Source organism: Hemicordylus capensis, chromosome 7 (genome assembly GCF_027244095.1).
Source record: "Hemicordylus capensis ecotype Gifberg chromosome 7, rHemCap1.1.pri, whole genome shotgun sequence".
Lineage (NCBI taxonomy): Eukaryota > Metazoa > Chordata > Lepidosauria > Squamata > Cordylidae > Hemicordylus > Hemicordylus capensis.
The window spans coordinates 24,808,972-24,822,504 of NC_069663.1; the positions used below are offsets into that span (position 1 = coordinate 24,808,972).

The window sequence follows — 13,533 nt, forward strand, 5'->3', positions numbered from 1 at the left end:
GACTGTTTACCTTTCCTTGTGTGGACACAACTTTCAACCAACTGGCTGCAGTGGCCAAAGCGAATGAGGAGCCAGAAAGAGAGCACGGACTCAATAGAGGGAGGGCATCTCCTTTATTACGTGATCTAGAGAAGGTGGATGCTACACAGGTACCCTGTCTTGCCCAGTGGTACATATAGTGGTATGACTCTTCTTGGTGGCCTCTAAGGGCCAAGGATCCAAGTCCCAGCGCTTCCCAGGAAAATCACTGCTCCTTTGATGGAAACACAGGGGCATTGACCCACTGTCTGAACTCGCTTCTATGTTCTCGGAATGCCTTCAGAATGGGAGCAAACAAAGACTGCATGATCTGGCTGCCCTTCTGCAACCCGGCTTTGAGGTGCTCCCGCAGCTGGCCTGCAATGGGCTCAAAGAACTTCTCCTCCTCTTGCAGTTGGTGCCGAGTTTCGTTGACGTAAGGGCTCAGCTCTTGCAGGAGCTTCTCCAGCTTCTCGTTCAATTTGGGGTCCAGCTCCACAATTCTGGCCACTTGGCCATGGAGCTGCCCCACTATGTCCAGATTGACTCTCTCTAGGTCTAGAGCAGCTTTGGCCTGCAGCACCTGCAAGAATTCCTCTTCCTTAGGCATCAGCTTTTCCCTTACTTCATGTAGAACATTAATAGCCTTCTCGGCCACCCCACCTGGGATGTCAGCCATGATGTCATAGGTTTGTGAGACCTCAGTGGGTAACTCTTCCATCAGGCTGTTCATGAGCTGACTGGCTTTGTAATATATGTCATAAAGGTCCTCACTGTAGGAAAAGAATAGAGGGAGGGTGAGGTTTGGCCAGGATGGAAGAGCTCCCTCTCTTAGTAGAGAGAGCCAGCATAGTGTAGAGGTTAGAGTGCTGGACTAGGACCAGGGAGACCCGAGTTCAAATCCCCATTCAGCCATGATCCTTGCTGGGTGACTCTGGGCCAGTCACTTCTCTCTCAGCCTAACTACTTCACAGGGTTGTTGTGAGGAGAAACCTAAGTGTGTAGTATACCGCTCTGGGCTCCTTGGAGGAAGAGCGGGATATAAATGTTAATAATAATAATAATAGAAGTAGTAGTAGTAGTAGTAACCTTCTGAATTCAAGAGCCAGCCACCAGGTTGCACCCACCACAAGCAAGGCATGATCCTGACTGTGTCTTTTCAGCTCCCACTGACAGGCAAAGAAAAAGTGGAGAGATTTGAAGTCAGAGCAAGCCTGGCAAGGAAGGAACAGGCGCTGGCCAATTGATGCCTTCCATTGTTTCCCTCTCCCTCTTTGCAGCTAATATCCCCTAGCATCTGGGAGAGGGAATCCTAGACAGGAGAGCTTCCTAACCGAGGCTCCTGGGCGGTGGGGTTCAATTCCCATCACGCCTTCTCTATAGCCACCCCAGGACTTTGTGATACACTCCCTCCCAGAATAAGAGCAGCATAAACTCTGGAGCTTTTAGAATAATTCTCAAGACATACCTGTTCAACGAGGCTTTTAGTTAAAACCATTCTAGTTAGAATTTTAAATTGTGCATGCTTTTAATTATTTAACTGTCTTGAAGTTTGGGGGTGTATGTTAATCTTGGTGTGAATCTCGTGGAGACTTTGGTTGCAGATGGCGTATATATATCGTAGACTTGGAAAAGAATATTCTCCAGTGCATTTAGTAGAATGGATAGTATCATTCTCTGACATATTCTCTTCAATTCTAATTAATTCTTTGGTGAATATTCTTTTCCAAGTCTACACATCCAGGCATAGGAAGTTGTGCAGAATTAATGCACAGCTGCCATGTCTGGCTATAAATACAAATCTATCAAGTGGAAATCTAGGCAACTTTGCAAGAGTGGCATTTTTCCTCTGCACCAGACAAGGATTCTGCTCAACAAATGAGAATTGTGAGGTTCAGCTGTCTGGTCACCTGGGTGATAATCTGGCACCATTGGCCTCTACTTCAGCCCCTGAGGTTCCTAATTCCTGCTGCAGATTGCCTATGCTGGAAGGTACTGCAGGATCAAAAGATAAGGTTGCTTTGCTTACTTACCCCGCTCGTCCAAGCTCCGATCGTGAGACCAAGGCCAACTTTTCCTCCACTGCAGTTCTGACGTTTCCCGCAAATTCCTGGATCTCCACCATTAACTTGGCCGCCTTGGAAACTGACTCATCGCTAAGGACAATCGGGGACGCTGGAGGAGAAAGATCATTTCAGCATCACGTCTTCTACTGCAGAAGGTGAGTTAGGGCAACAGCTTGCTGGTTGCACTGGGATCGGCACCCAACCTTTGCTTGACATCATAAAAATGTGTGTGATTCCATAGGGCAAGAGTTCCCCACCTTGGGTCCCAGAGGGTGGTAGACCACAACTCCCATCATCCCCTGCCACAATTGCTCTGTCTGTAGCTTCTTGTTGCCCTACTTTATTGTTGCTGAACATGTTACACGGCCCATCCGCCACAACCCCAAGATCTCTTTTTACTTAAAAACCATTGCAGGTTGCAAAAACCATTGCATGTATGTCTGAAGCTAGGATTCTTTTGCCCCACCGTGCATCAGTTCCTTTACACTGACTCAGTTTTCCATTCTGCTTACCGTGTGCAAGAGAAGGTTAAAAGGAGGCTATTCTTCCATCCTGTAGGGCTTTGAAGTTTGAGACCTTTGTGGGTAGAATAGTTTCTAAGTCACTTCTGAATTAAGCCCTTATCTAAAGACTGGTCTCTCTGCCTCCGAGCAGAGTGTGTTATATATCTGGGGCCAGTGCTGAAGAAGGAGGTGTGTGTCTCTCTCAGAGTGGTGAAGAGGACCTCCTCTGCCCCTGCCTGTTGTCGTGGCTAAGCAGACCCTGCATATGAGCCAAGAAGAGCTTCCAGTTTCTCAAGGATAGAATGGGTGCTCTCTCAGGGTCAGCCAAGAAAGAGACTTCTGAATTCCCAGCTGCAGGTAGAAACACACACACACCCGCACACACTCACCTGTGCACATGGCCCAGGCCAGCGTAAGAAGAAGGAGCTTCATGGTAGCTCTGTGGAGGCTCCTGAGAACCTGCTGCTGGGATGGAGGAGGTGCTATCTCTGAGTGGTGGTGAGCTTTGATGGGAGAGAAATGATCCCCCTCCCGCCCCCCGCCCCGGGCCTCCTGTCATTCATTAACATAGAGCATTGGCCCTAGGCATCTGTGGGTGTGGGGACTTGCCTCCTGGCCCATCTCAAGGTCACGGCCACAGCAGTAGCAGCTTGTGCTAGTGAGCTTGGGGCGGGAGTTGTGGCGAAGGGGTCAAGTCGGGTTGCTCCTGTCTCTCTCTCCTGCCCCGTCCAAGAGCTGTGCTGCCTGCAGGCTGCCCATCCATCAGGTCAAGCTGCACCACACTGTCCAAAACTGGAGAGTCGGAGGGAGGGAGAGAGAGTGCTAGTTCACTAAAGTAATGAAAGTCCTGCTCCCCTCCTTGGGGGAAAACCAAAATCTTTGGGTCATGAATCTCCAGGGCTGATCCCAGAGGGCAATTGTTCATTTGTCACCCCTGGCTGTAGTTTGATGCATTGTGCGTATTGGGTGGGTGTGTGGGTGCGGGCTGAGGGTAGCAGATACCAACAGGAGGGCGCCTAGGCCAGGGATGGCCAAACATGGCTCTCCCGCTATTGTTGAACCAGACCTCTCATCGTGGAGGACGATGGGAGTTGTAGTTCAACAACAGCTGGAGGGCCCAATTTGCCCACCCTTGACCTTGTTCCAATCCTCCTTGGGGGCAGGCATCAGCAGCATTCCCTACTGGAGTGCTGAGCCCTGGCCTCTGCCCGAGAATCCTGTCTGCTGATGTGGGGCCTGCACAGAGGGACTGTTTACCTTTCCTTGTGTGGACACAACCTTCAACCAACTGGCTGCAGTGGCCAAAGCGAATGAGGAGCCAGAAAGAGAGCACGGACTCAGTAGAGGGAGGGCATCTCCTTTATTACGTGATCTAGAGAAGGTGGATGCTACACAGGTACCCTGTCTTGCCCAGTGGTACATATAGTGGTATGACTCTTCTTGGTGGCCTCTAAGGGCCAAGGATCCAAGTCCCAGCGCTTCCCAGGAAAATCACTGCTCCTTTGATGGAAACACAGGGGCATTGACCCACTGTCTGAACTCGCTTCTATGTTCTCGGAATGCCTTCAGAATGGGAGCAAACAAAGACTGCATGATCTGGCTGCCCTTCTGCAACCCGGCTTTGAGGTGCTCCCGCAGCTGGCCTGCAATGGGCTCAAAGAACTTCTCCTCCTCTTGCAGTTGGTGCCGAGTTTCGTTGACGTAAGGGCTCAGCTCTTGCAGGAGCTTCTCCAGCGTCTCGTTCAGCTTCTTGGTGTCCAGCTTCGCATTCGTGGCCAGTAGGTCATGGTACACTTTCTCCAGACTGTCTGGTTCATCATCATCTAATGATTGCAGCAGCTGCGTGAGTTCCTGCTCCTTAGGCCTCAGCCTTTCCCTTACTTCATGTAGAATATTAATAGCCTTCTCGGCCACCCCAGCTGGGATGTCAGCCATGATGTCATAGGTTTGTGAGACCTCAGTGGGTAACTCTTCCACCAGGCTATTCACGAGCTGACTGGCTTTGGAATATCTGTCTGAAAGGTGCTCACTGTAGGAAAAGAATAGAGGGAGGGTGAGGTTTGGCCAGGATGGAAGAGCTCCCTCTCTTAATAGGAACCTTCTGAATTTAAGAGCCAGCCACCAGGTTGCACCTACCACACGCAAGGTATGATCCTGACTGTGCGTTATCAGCTCCCACCAACAAGCAAAGAAAGGTGGAGAGAGTCAGAGCAAGCCTGGCAAGGAAGGAACAGGCGCTGGCCAATTGATGCCTTCCATTGTTTTCCTCTGGTTTCTCTCCCTCATTGCAGCTAATATGCCCTAGCAGCTGGGAGATGGAATCCTAGACAGGAGGGCTTCCTAACCTAGGCTCCCTAGGGGTGCAATTCCCATCATGCCTTCTCTATAGACATCCCAGGGGTTTGGGGATACACAGAATCCAAAGTTGTACAGAATCTAAAGTTGTGCAGAATTAATGCACAGATGCCATGTCTGCAACTATGCAAGAGCAGGCCAAATTTGGCATTTTTCCTCTGCACCATCCAAGGATTCTGCCCAACAAATGGGAATTGTGAGGTCCTGCTATACAGATTCCTAGGTGGTAATCTGGCAACACTGGCCTCAGCTTTAACCCCTGAGGTTTCTAATTCCTGCTGCTGCTGATCACCTAGGCTTGGAAGTACTACAGGGTCAGAAGATAAGGCTAGTCAGCTTACTACACCACTTGTCCAAGCTCCGAACGTGAGACCAAGGCAAAGGCGTCCTCCATTGCAGTTGTGATGTTTCTCTCGAACTCTTCCAGCTCCTCCTTTAACTTGGCCACCTTGGAATTTGGCTCATCGTTGAGGACAAACGGGGACCCTGGAGGAGCAAGATCATTTCAGCATCACGTCTTCTACTGCAGAAGGTGAGTTAGGGCAACAGCTTGCTGGTTGCACTGGGATCTGCACCCAACCTTTGCTTGACAGTATAAAAATGAGTGTGATTCCATAGGGCAAGGGTTCTCCACCTTGGGTCCCAGAGGGTGGTCGACCACAACTCCCATCATCCCCTGCCACAATGGCTCTGTCTGTAGCTTCTTGTTACCCAAGTCACCCAGCCACAACCTCCAAGATCTCTTTTTAGTTCATAAAAATCTTTCCATAAAGCTAGGATACTTTTGCCCCACCGTGCATCAGTTCCTTTACACTGACACAATTTGCCATGATGCTTAATCCCATGTAACTGTGTGCAGGGTTGCAGCCTGAGAAGGTTAAAAGGAGGCTATTCTTCTGCATCTTGTAGGGCTTTGAAGTTTGAGACCTTTGTGGGTAGAATAGTTTCTCAGTCGCTTCTGAATTAAGCCCTTATCAAAAGACTGGTCTCTCTGCCTCCGAGCAGAGTGTGTTATATATCTGGGGCCAGTGCTGAAGAAGGAGGTGTGTGTCTCTCTCGGAGTGGTGAAGAGGACCTCCTCTGCCCCTGCCTGTTGTCGTGGCTAAACAGACCCTGCATATGAGCCAAGAAGAGCTTCCAGTTTCTCAAGGATAGAATGGGTGCTCTCTCAGGGTCAGCCAAGAAAGAGACTTCTGAATTCCCAGCTGCAGGTAGAAACACCTGCATAGACTCACCTGTGCACATGGCCCAGGCCAGCGTAAGAAGAAGGAGCTTCATGGTAGCTCTGTGGAGGCTCCTGAGAACCTGCTGCTGGGATGGAGGAGGTGCTATCTCTGAGTGGTGGTGAGCTTTGAGGGGAGAGAAATGATCCCCCTCCCGCCCCCCGCCCCGGGCCTCCTGTCATTTATTAACATAGAGCATTGGCCCTAGACATCTGGTGGGGGTGGACTTGCCTATTCCATCTCGAGGTCACGGCCACAGCAGTAGCAGTTTGTTCTAGTGAGCCAAGGGTGGTGGTGGGGAAAGGGTTGTGGCAAAGGGGGCAACTTGAGTTACTCCGGTCTCTTTCCTGCTACATGCTAGAGCTGTGCTGACTGCCGGCTGTCTCTGTCTTCATCAGGTGGAGCTGCACTGCAGTGTCCAAAACCGGAGAGCAGTGTGGGGAGCAGGGGGAGAGAGTGCTAGTTAGCTAAAGTAATGAAAGACACACACACACACACACACACACACACACACACACACACACACACCCCTGGCAAAAGTCTTTGGGCCTGAAGGACAGTTGCTATTTCTCTTTGTAAACCGCCCTGAGCCATTTTTGGAAGGGCAGTATAGAAATTGAATTATTATTATTATTATTATTATTATTATTATTATTATTAATTCCCCAGGGTGGGCTTGGAGCCTCCAGGAATCCCCAGGTGATGGTGGACAGCAAGCCCAGAGACTGTTCTGGCGTAATGGTGTGAAAACCTATTGAGGGGGACGATCGCCAGGGAGAGGGAGCCTCCCAGTTGGCAAGCCAAGAATGGCAGATGTCACAGGTCCCTGTTTATCTCCATTTTCAGATGGTTTCTGGGGATGTTTCTTACTTCTCTGACCTGTGGGAAATTCGAGGTGGCCTCAATGGCAGGGGTCGGGGAAGCAACCTGCCTATAGAGAGCAGGAGGCTGTTGGTTCGGATCCCCACTGGTATGTCCCCCAGAACATCTCACACTGCGCGGGAGGACGCAATGGTCAACCCCTCCTGTATTCTACCCAAGACAACCACAGGGCTCCGTGGGTGCCAGGAGTCAATATACTGACTCGATGGCACAACTTTCCTTTCCTTTACTCATTGGGTCAGGTTCCTTTGGGGAAGGGAGCAGAGGAAATTCTGGACCACAGAGACTTGGTTTTTAATCTTGTTATTTGGCTTCCGTTGGTTTGTTTTGAAGAGCAGTTGTGCAGGGATGACCCTGATCTGGATGAGGACCACAGTGAGGAGGGCCTCCTTCCACTCTGCAGGCTGCTTGCCCCTGCTAACTGAGCGAAGAGGCACTGTTTCAAAGTGGCAGCACTCTTCTATTTATCAGGTGGAGAGCAACTGTCCCTATCCAGCTTCAGCACAGCACCCCTCCAGTGGTTATTGCTGGTATCTACTTTACGTTTCTTTTTGGACTGTGCGCCCTTTTGAATGGCTTTAAAAAGGGGTTAGACAGATTCATGGAGGACAGGTCTAGCAATGGCTACTAGTCTGGTGGCTGTGGGCCACCTCCAGCCTCAGAGGCAGGATGCCTCTCAATCCCAGTTGCAGGGGAGCAACAGCAGGAGAGAGGGCATGTCCTCACCTCTTGCCTGTGGGCTCCCCAGAGGCATCTAGTGGGCCACTGCGTGAAACAGGATGCTGGACTAGATGGGCCTTCTTGGGCCTGATCCAGCAGGGCTGTTCTTCTGTTCTTATTTATTATTTAAAATAATCCACCAGCTATGTACACCACTTAGAGAACCTTTGTTGAAAATTAGTATATGGATAGTCACTGAAGTATCCAAACTGGAGGCTTCTATGGCAGCTCTTTATAAGCAAACATTTTGGCATCTCTGTTGTTCACACTTTATGTTCAGTGCATGCAGAATGTGTGCAGGCTGTAGAGAGTCAGCATGGACAGACCTATATGCATGGACAGCAACTCAGGTATGACCTTCTTCGTGCACATAATCGTAGCATAGTATCTGTACCCAACACTTGAAGGGTCTTCTACCCAGGTTCACTTCCAAGTGGAAGGCATGTGCTGTCATTCATGAACGATGGGATAGGAATGCAATACAGCATGGGAAACTGTCACTGCATAAAGAGAGGACTGACCAGGGAGTGTTGGGGAAAACACCTTTATTACATGATCCAGAGGAAGGAGAGCTGACAGATACCATTTGCCAAGTTGCACGTATTGCACTATTCCTCTTCTCAGTGATGGCCATTCAGAGAAGGCCAAGGATCCAGTATCCATTGCTTCTAAGAAAAATCAGTGCTCAGGTGGAAACACAGGGCCACGAACCCACTGCCAGAATTCCTCCTTGTGTTCTTGGAATGCCTTCACAGTCGGGGCAACATATGGCTGCAAGGCCTGGCTGAGCTTCTCCATCCCGACTTTGATCTGCTTTGGCAGCGGGTCAGTAATAGGCTCAAGGGACTTCTTGATCCCTTGCCATTGGCTCTGAAGTTTCCTGGCGTAAGGGAGCCACATTTGCAGGTCCTGGTTCAGCTTCTCGTTCAGCTTGACATACAGCTCCCCAATTCTCCTGGCGTGATGGCGAAGGGTCTCCGAGTCTAGACCTACTCTGTCCAAGGTTTGAGCAGCGCTGGACAGCAGGTGCTGATGGAATTCCTCTTCCTTAGGCCTCAACTTTCGCTCTACTGCCTGTAGGACATAAACAGCCTTCTCTGCCATACCAAGCGGCAGCCCAGACAATGCCTCATACGTCTGACGGGCTTTGGTGGATATCTCAGAATCCAGAGTATCAAAGTGCTCACGGATTTTGTTATAGACTTCCAGAAGTTCATACCTGCAGTAAAAAGAGAAGGAGGTTGGTGATGTGGGGCTAAGTAGGGAGGCTTCCCTCTCTCAGCAGGAACCTTTCGCATTTAAGATCCAGTCTCCATCTTTCGCCTCCCATAGGAAAAGCATGACCCTGGCTGTGTCTGTTCAGCCCACCTCTCTGGGAATCCCTCCTTACTAAACAACTTCCTTGCCAGGCTGACTCTAGCTTCAAACCTCTCCGCCTTTTCTTTCTGTACTACTACTACTACTACCAATATTTATATACCGATTTTCAACATAACACTAGGTAGATACCAACAGCAGAGGCACCTTTTTAATGGGTGAGTCTCTTCTATTTAGCAGTGGGAGAGAAACTGGCCCAGTTCACCGGCTTAGCACAGCATCCTGCCAGTGACTCCTGCTGGCGTCTACCTAGTGTTTTGTGGATAATCGTAATCGGGATATACATATTTGTAGTACTAGTAGTAGCAGACAAAGAAAAGGCGGAGAGGTTTAAAGCTAGAGTCAGTCTGGCAAGGAAGAAGCAGGCACTGGCCAATTGATTCCTTCCCATGTTTATGTCTTGTTATCCCTCTTTGCAGCTAATCTTCCCTAGCAGTTGGGAGGGGGGACTGTATGTATTAGGTAAGGTTTGCTTTCAGCAATAAGGAGCAGTGATAGAATTTTGCTCTTCTCCTCCCCTCCCAAAATGCCACCCCCCACTTTGCCAGCTATGTGGGGTGGCACATTCCAAAAGGGTGTATTGGTGCAGCCCTAGATGTATCAAGCTGCTTTCTGGCCCGGTGTTGGGATTTACCGGGAGCAGGCCAAGGCTGCCATGTTTCCTCTGCCCCATACAAGGATTCTGATCAACAAATGAGAATGGAGAGGTTCTGGTATACGGATTCCCTACTGATGATCTGGCCACATTGGCTTAACTTCAGTCCCTGAAGGTCCAAATTCCTGCTGCAGAGAGATCACCTAAGCTTGGAGGGTGCTCTGTTGTTGGAAGGTAAGGCTGTTTTTACTTACTGCACTAGTTCCACAAGATCTGATTGGAGAAACGAAATAAATCCCCCCCGCCCTACATTGCCGATAAGTGTCTCCATCTCCATGAGCTCCTGCTTTAGCTGGGCCAGCCTGCGATCATCATCTGGCTTATCGTTGAGGACAAATGCCTGAGACCCTGGAAAAGAAAGAGGATCGGAACATCTCATCGTCTACTGCATCGGATGACCCAGGAGAAAGTTTGCTTGTTGCGTTGGGGCCTGCGCTATCATAACATTGACATAATGATAAAAATGAGCGTTGCACTGAAAAGGTCCCGACCTTGCAGTGGTGAAATAGACCTTTGTTCAGTCCAAAGACGCCCTTTTAAAATACTTCTCCAAACCTCCCTTGATTCTAAACTCCATGTTGAGCTTGTTTGTCTCCACGTAGCCAGCAACCTACTGTCCACTTATGTTCTTTCATGTGTCAGGAAGACTCAGATTGGTGCTGAGTTTCTTCTGGCCATTAATACAAATGGGGAAAACTCACAAGTTCCCTAGGAGAGAGATTAAGTGAATGGCTGGGTCCTTGGTTTCAGTGGCTGGGGCATTCAGCCCCATTACCGGCAGAGTCTTGCCACCTAATGGTGCAGTGGGGAAATGACTTGACTAGCAAGCCAGAGGTTGCTGGTTCCAATCCCCACTGGTACTATATCGGGCAGCAGTGATATAGGAAGATGCTGAAAGGCATCATCTCATACTGTGCGGGAGGAGGCAATGGGAATCCCCTCCTGTATTCTACCAAAGACAACCTCTGGGCTCTGTAGTCACCAGGGTGCTTTCCAGACTAGCTGCTCATCTGCAGCAAAATGCCTCCGTTTGGGCATGTTGAGCAGCTATTTTGCAAAGCACCCAGGCAGGAAGAATCCGGTACCTTGCTTGTATACTTTTCAATATTGTTGTCTTGTTTTCCTGTAAACTGTCCTACTTTTTATGCTTCAACAAACGGGTTCAGTTCAGTTTACTGCGATCTTTGATCAAATACACAATCCAGATCAAATAAAAGAAACCTCGAGGGTAGAGATCAATATAAACACATACATGCATATACACATGTAGGATCAGTTACAGAGAAGTCTGAGATGGGCGGTGGGGGGGAGAATAAAACATAATTAAAAAGAAAGAAAAAGGAGGGACGATTAAAACTGACCGTTTCTGACACACCACAAGTGGATTTTAATTGCAGCCATACAGAATTTGGTTACTGAGTGTGAGACATAAGTGTGCTGATCAGAAAGAAATAAGTTTTTTGAAAATCCATCCGAATTGTCAGGGTCTCTAAGAATGAGAGGAGCACTCTATTTGGAACGCAGCTCATGACAGAAAGAACGATACAGATTGAACCGCATGGCCAACCGTCTCAAGATTCCCATTTCCACAAGGGCGCAGTCTCCCCAAATAGGGGACTCTCCTATACCCCCCCCCCCTCAAGTACTGCAGAGGGCAGCACATCCAGCCGAACCAACGTCAGGGCTCTTCTGTGTGCTGGATAGATCTGGTCAGACAGGTATTTAGCTTGTTTTTGTGAGGGTTTGGTAGCTCCAGGTCTTGCGAAGCTTGGTGCCTGGCTTAAATCTGTCTGGCATGCCATATCAATGATATGCCTCTTAAGGATCACCTTGGCGTTATCATAGCCCAGAGGGAGAAGATATTCCATTGACAACCCATATGATTTTAGCTTTTCAGTAATTGATTGTTTGATTGATTAAGTTCCATCAAGTTGGTGTCGACTCTTAGCGACCACATAGATAGAGTCTCTCCAGGATGATCTGTCATCCACTTGGCCTTTGCGGTCTCTCAGTGGTGCTTTCATTGCTGCTGTCATCAAATCTATCCACCTTGCTGCTGGTCGTCTTCTTCTGCTCTTTCCTTCAACTTTCCCCCACATGATGGACTTCTCAAAGGAGCTGCGTTTTCACATAATGTGTCCGAAGTATGATAGCAATTTATAAGTATAGTAATTCAAGTATGATAGTAATTACAGTAATTAGATGCATCCAATCAGAGGGTTGTTCATCCTTAAAAATCAGGGGAGCAAGGCCAGAAGGGGAATAAATCAATTTCAACCCAAAGTTGAAAATATAAGTCCAGGCACAGGACTCCAAGCTTGACAAGCCCACTTCCAAACGCAACTTAGCATTTGACACATAGCAGCGGGTTTAAAAGACAGCCCCAAGGAATTTAGACTGGTCCTTCTCAAGTGGATGAAAATCACTAAATATACAGCTCTGAGTGCCATAAAGAAGCTGTGGAATCACCTTGACTTGAAAAACCCTGATGGCACCTCGGACATATCTACCCCCAGAAGAGAAAAAGAACCTCAAAATAGTGGTGTAATTGTTTTAAACATCTTCCCAAACATGTGAGTCCATTTGCTGTGGTGGTGGTGGTGCTTACTCCCAAGTAAGTGTGTGCAGGATCACAGCCTTGTAGGGCTTTGACCTCTTTGGGTGTTGAATAGTTTCTAAGCCATTTCTGAAATAAGTCTTTATTTAGCAACTGCATTTCTCTGGAATGGAGAGCAGTGCCCTGCACAATCTACCTGGCAATAGTAACAGTGGGAGGTGTCTGTCGCTGAGTGCAGGTAATTCTGAGAGGGATTAGATACTCTCTCCTGCCCCTGCCTCTTATGATGGCTCAGTAGGCCCTACCATTTGCAAAGTCACACAGGTGCTCTCTAAGGGTCACCCCGCCAGCCAAGAAAAAGATTTCGGAATCCCCAGCCTCAAGTGGGCACTCCACTCACCTGTGAATATGGTCAAGGCCAGCGTAATCAGCAGCAGCAGCTTCATGGTGGTGCTGTGGAGAGTGCTGAGAACCTGCTGCTGGGATGGTGGGATAGTCTCTCTCTGAGCAGTGGGAGCTTTAAATGCTCCTTTCTGCCTCTACCTCCTGTCACTCATTAACGCAAGACATTTGGCCCTAGGCATGTGGGGAGCATCCTGTCCTGTCTCCTAGGTCATTGCCACAGGGTCGAAAAATGGACAGCAGTTGGGGGAAAAACAAACTCCAATTTGCAAAATTAATTTTTTTTTTAAAAAAAGAATCCTTGAGGTGTCAAGGACAGCAGTGTTCATACGCCGATATTTATCCCAATTTACAGATTGTTTTGGGTTGTGCCTCTCACTTCACTGATCTGTGGGAAGTTTGGGGTGGTCTCAATGGGTCAGGTCCCTTTGAAGAAGAGAAGAGCTTGTGACTTTTTTGGGGCCAACCAGGTCATGACTTAAATATATTATTTGGACTGTGCAGCTTACCCATCATGCCCCAGGCTGAATTGGGTGAAAAATTACGGGTCTGGGGGAATCAACGGCATGTCCAAAAATCACTTTGTGAAGTCCTTGGTGTATTTCCGGAGGGCTTTCAGAATGGCGGCAACGTAGGGCTTCAAGGCCTGGTTGACTGTCTCCATTCCTAGTTCCAACTCCTCCTGTGCCTTGTCGGCCACGGGTGCGACGATCGTCTGGAGTTCTTGTAACTGGTTCTGAAGCTCCTGGATGTGAGGAGAAAGCTGCGTTCTCAA

The 13,533-nt window shown here is 48.8% G+C and overlaps 3 protein-coding genes across 3 annotated transcripts; all 3 read right to left on the reverse strand.

Moving 5' to 3' along the window:
- Positions 1 to 98: 98 nt before the first annotated feature.
- Positions 99 to 3,130, reverse strand: LOC128332587 (uncharacterized). The gene is made up of 3 exons (XM_053267036.1): positions 2,977 to 3,130; positions 2,052 to 2,193; positions 99 to 791 (listed from the first exon to the last, which is right to left on the reverse strand). Exons 1-3 carry the CDS (start codon positions 3,017 to 3,019, stop codon positions 245 to 247), a joined length of 732 nt encoding a protein of 243 aa, XP_053123011.1. The 5' UTR covers positions 3,020 to 3,130; the 3' UTR covers positions 99 to 244.
- Positions 3,131 to 3,932: 802 nt separating this feature from the next.
- Positions 3,933 to 6,293, reverse strand: LOC128332559 (uncharacterized). Its single transcript, XM_053266942.1, has 3 exons — positions 6,178 to 6,293; positions 5,284 to 5,428; positions 3,933 to 4,616 (listed from the first exon to the last, which is right to left on the reverse strand). The coding sequence occupies exons 1-3, from the start codon at positions 6,218 to 6,220 to the stop codon at positions 4,079 to 4,081; spliced, it is 726 nt and encodes a 241-aa protein (XP_053122917.1). The 5' UTR covers positions 6,221 to 6,293; the 3' UTR covers positions 3,933 to 4,078.
- A 2,002-nt stretch (positions 6,294 to 8,295) lies between these two features.
- Positions 8,296 to 12,911, reverse strand: LOC128332442 (uncharacterized). The gene is made up of 3 exons (XM_053266717.1): positions 12,757 to 12,911; positions 9,994 to 10,147; positions 8,296 to 8,986 (listed from the first exon to the last, which is right to left on the reverse strand). The coding sequence occupies exons 1-3, from the start codon at positions 12,800 to 12,802 to the stop codon at positions 8,446 to 8,448; spliced, it is 741 nt and encodes a 246-aa protein (XP_053122692.1). The 5' UTR covers positions 12,803 to 12,911; the 3' UTR covers positions 8,296 to 8,445.
- Positions 12,912 to 13,533: the final 622 nt, after the last annotated feature.

Excerpts from the sequence above, each read along its gene's own strand:
- LOC128332559 (XM_053266942.1), bottom strand. The coding sequence starts at position 6,220 with ATGAAGCTCCTTCTTCTTACGCTGGCCTGGGCCATGTGCACAG. Across the intron at positions 5,429-6,177 it reads GGCCTGGGCCATGTGCACAG|GGTCCCCGTTTGTCCTCAAC; the intron begins GTGAGTCTATGC and ends TTGCTCCTCCAG. Across the intron at positions 4,617-5,283 it reads GAGCTTGGACAAGTGGTGTA|TGAGCACCTTTCAGACAGAT; the intron begins GTAAGCTGACTA and ends CTTTTCCTACAG.
- LOC128332442 (XM_053266717.1), bottom strand. The coding sequence starts at position 12,802 with ATGAAGCTGCTGCTGCTGATTACGCTGGCCTTGACCATATTCACAG. Across the intron at positions 10,148-12,756 it reads GGCCTTGACCATATTCACAG|GGTCTCAGGCATTTGTCCTC; the intron begins GTGAGTGGAGTG and ends TTTCTTTTCCAG. Across the intron at positions 8,987-9,993 it reads GATCTTGTGGAACTAGTGCA|GTATGAACTTCTGGAAGTCT; the intron begins GTAAGTAAAAAC and ends TTTTTACTGCAG.
- LOC128332587 (XM_053267036.1), bottom strand. The coding sequence starts at position 3,019 with ATGAAGCTCCTTCTTCTTACGCTGGCCTGGGCCATGTGCACAG. Across the intron at positions 2,194-2,976 it reads GGCCTGGGCCATGTGCACAG|CGTCCCCGATTGTCCTTAGC; the intron begins GTGAGTGTGTGC and ends TTTCTCCTCCAG. Across the intron at positions 792-2,051 it reads TCGGAGCTTGGACGAGCGGG|TGAGGACCTTTATGACATAT; the intron begins GTAAGTAAGCAA and ends CTTTTCCTACAG.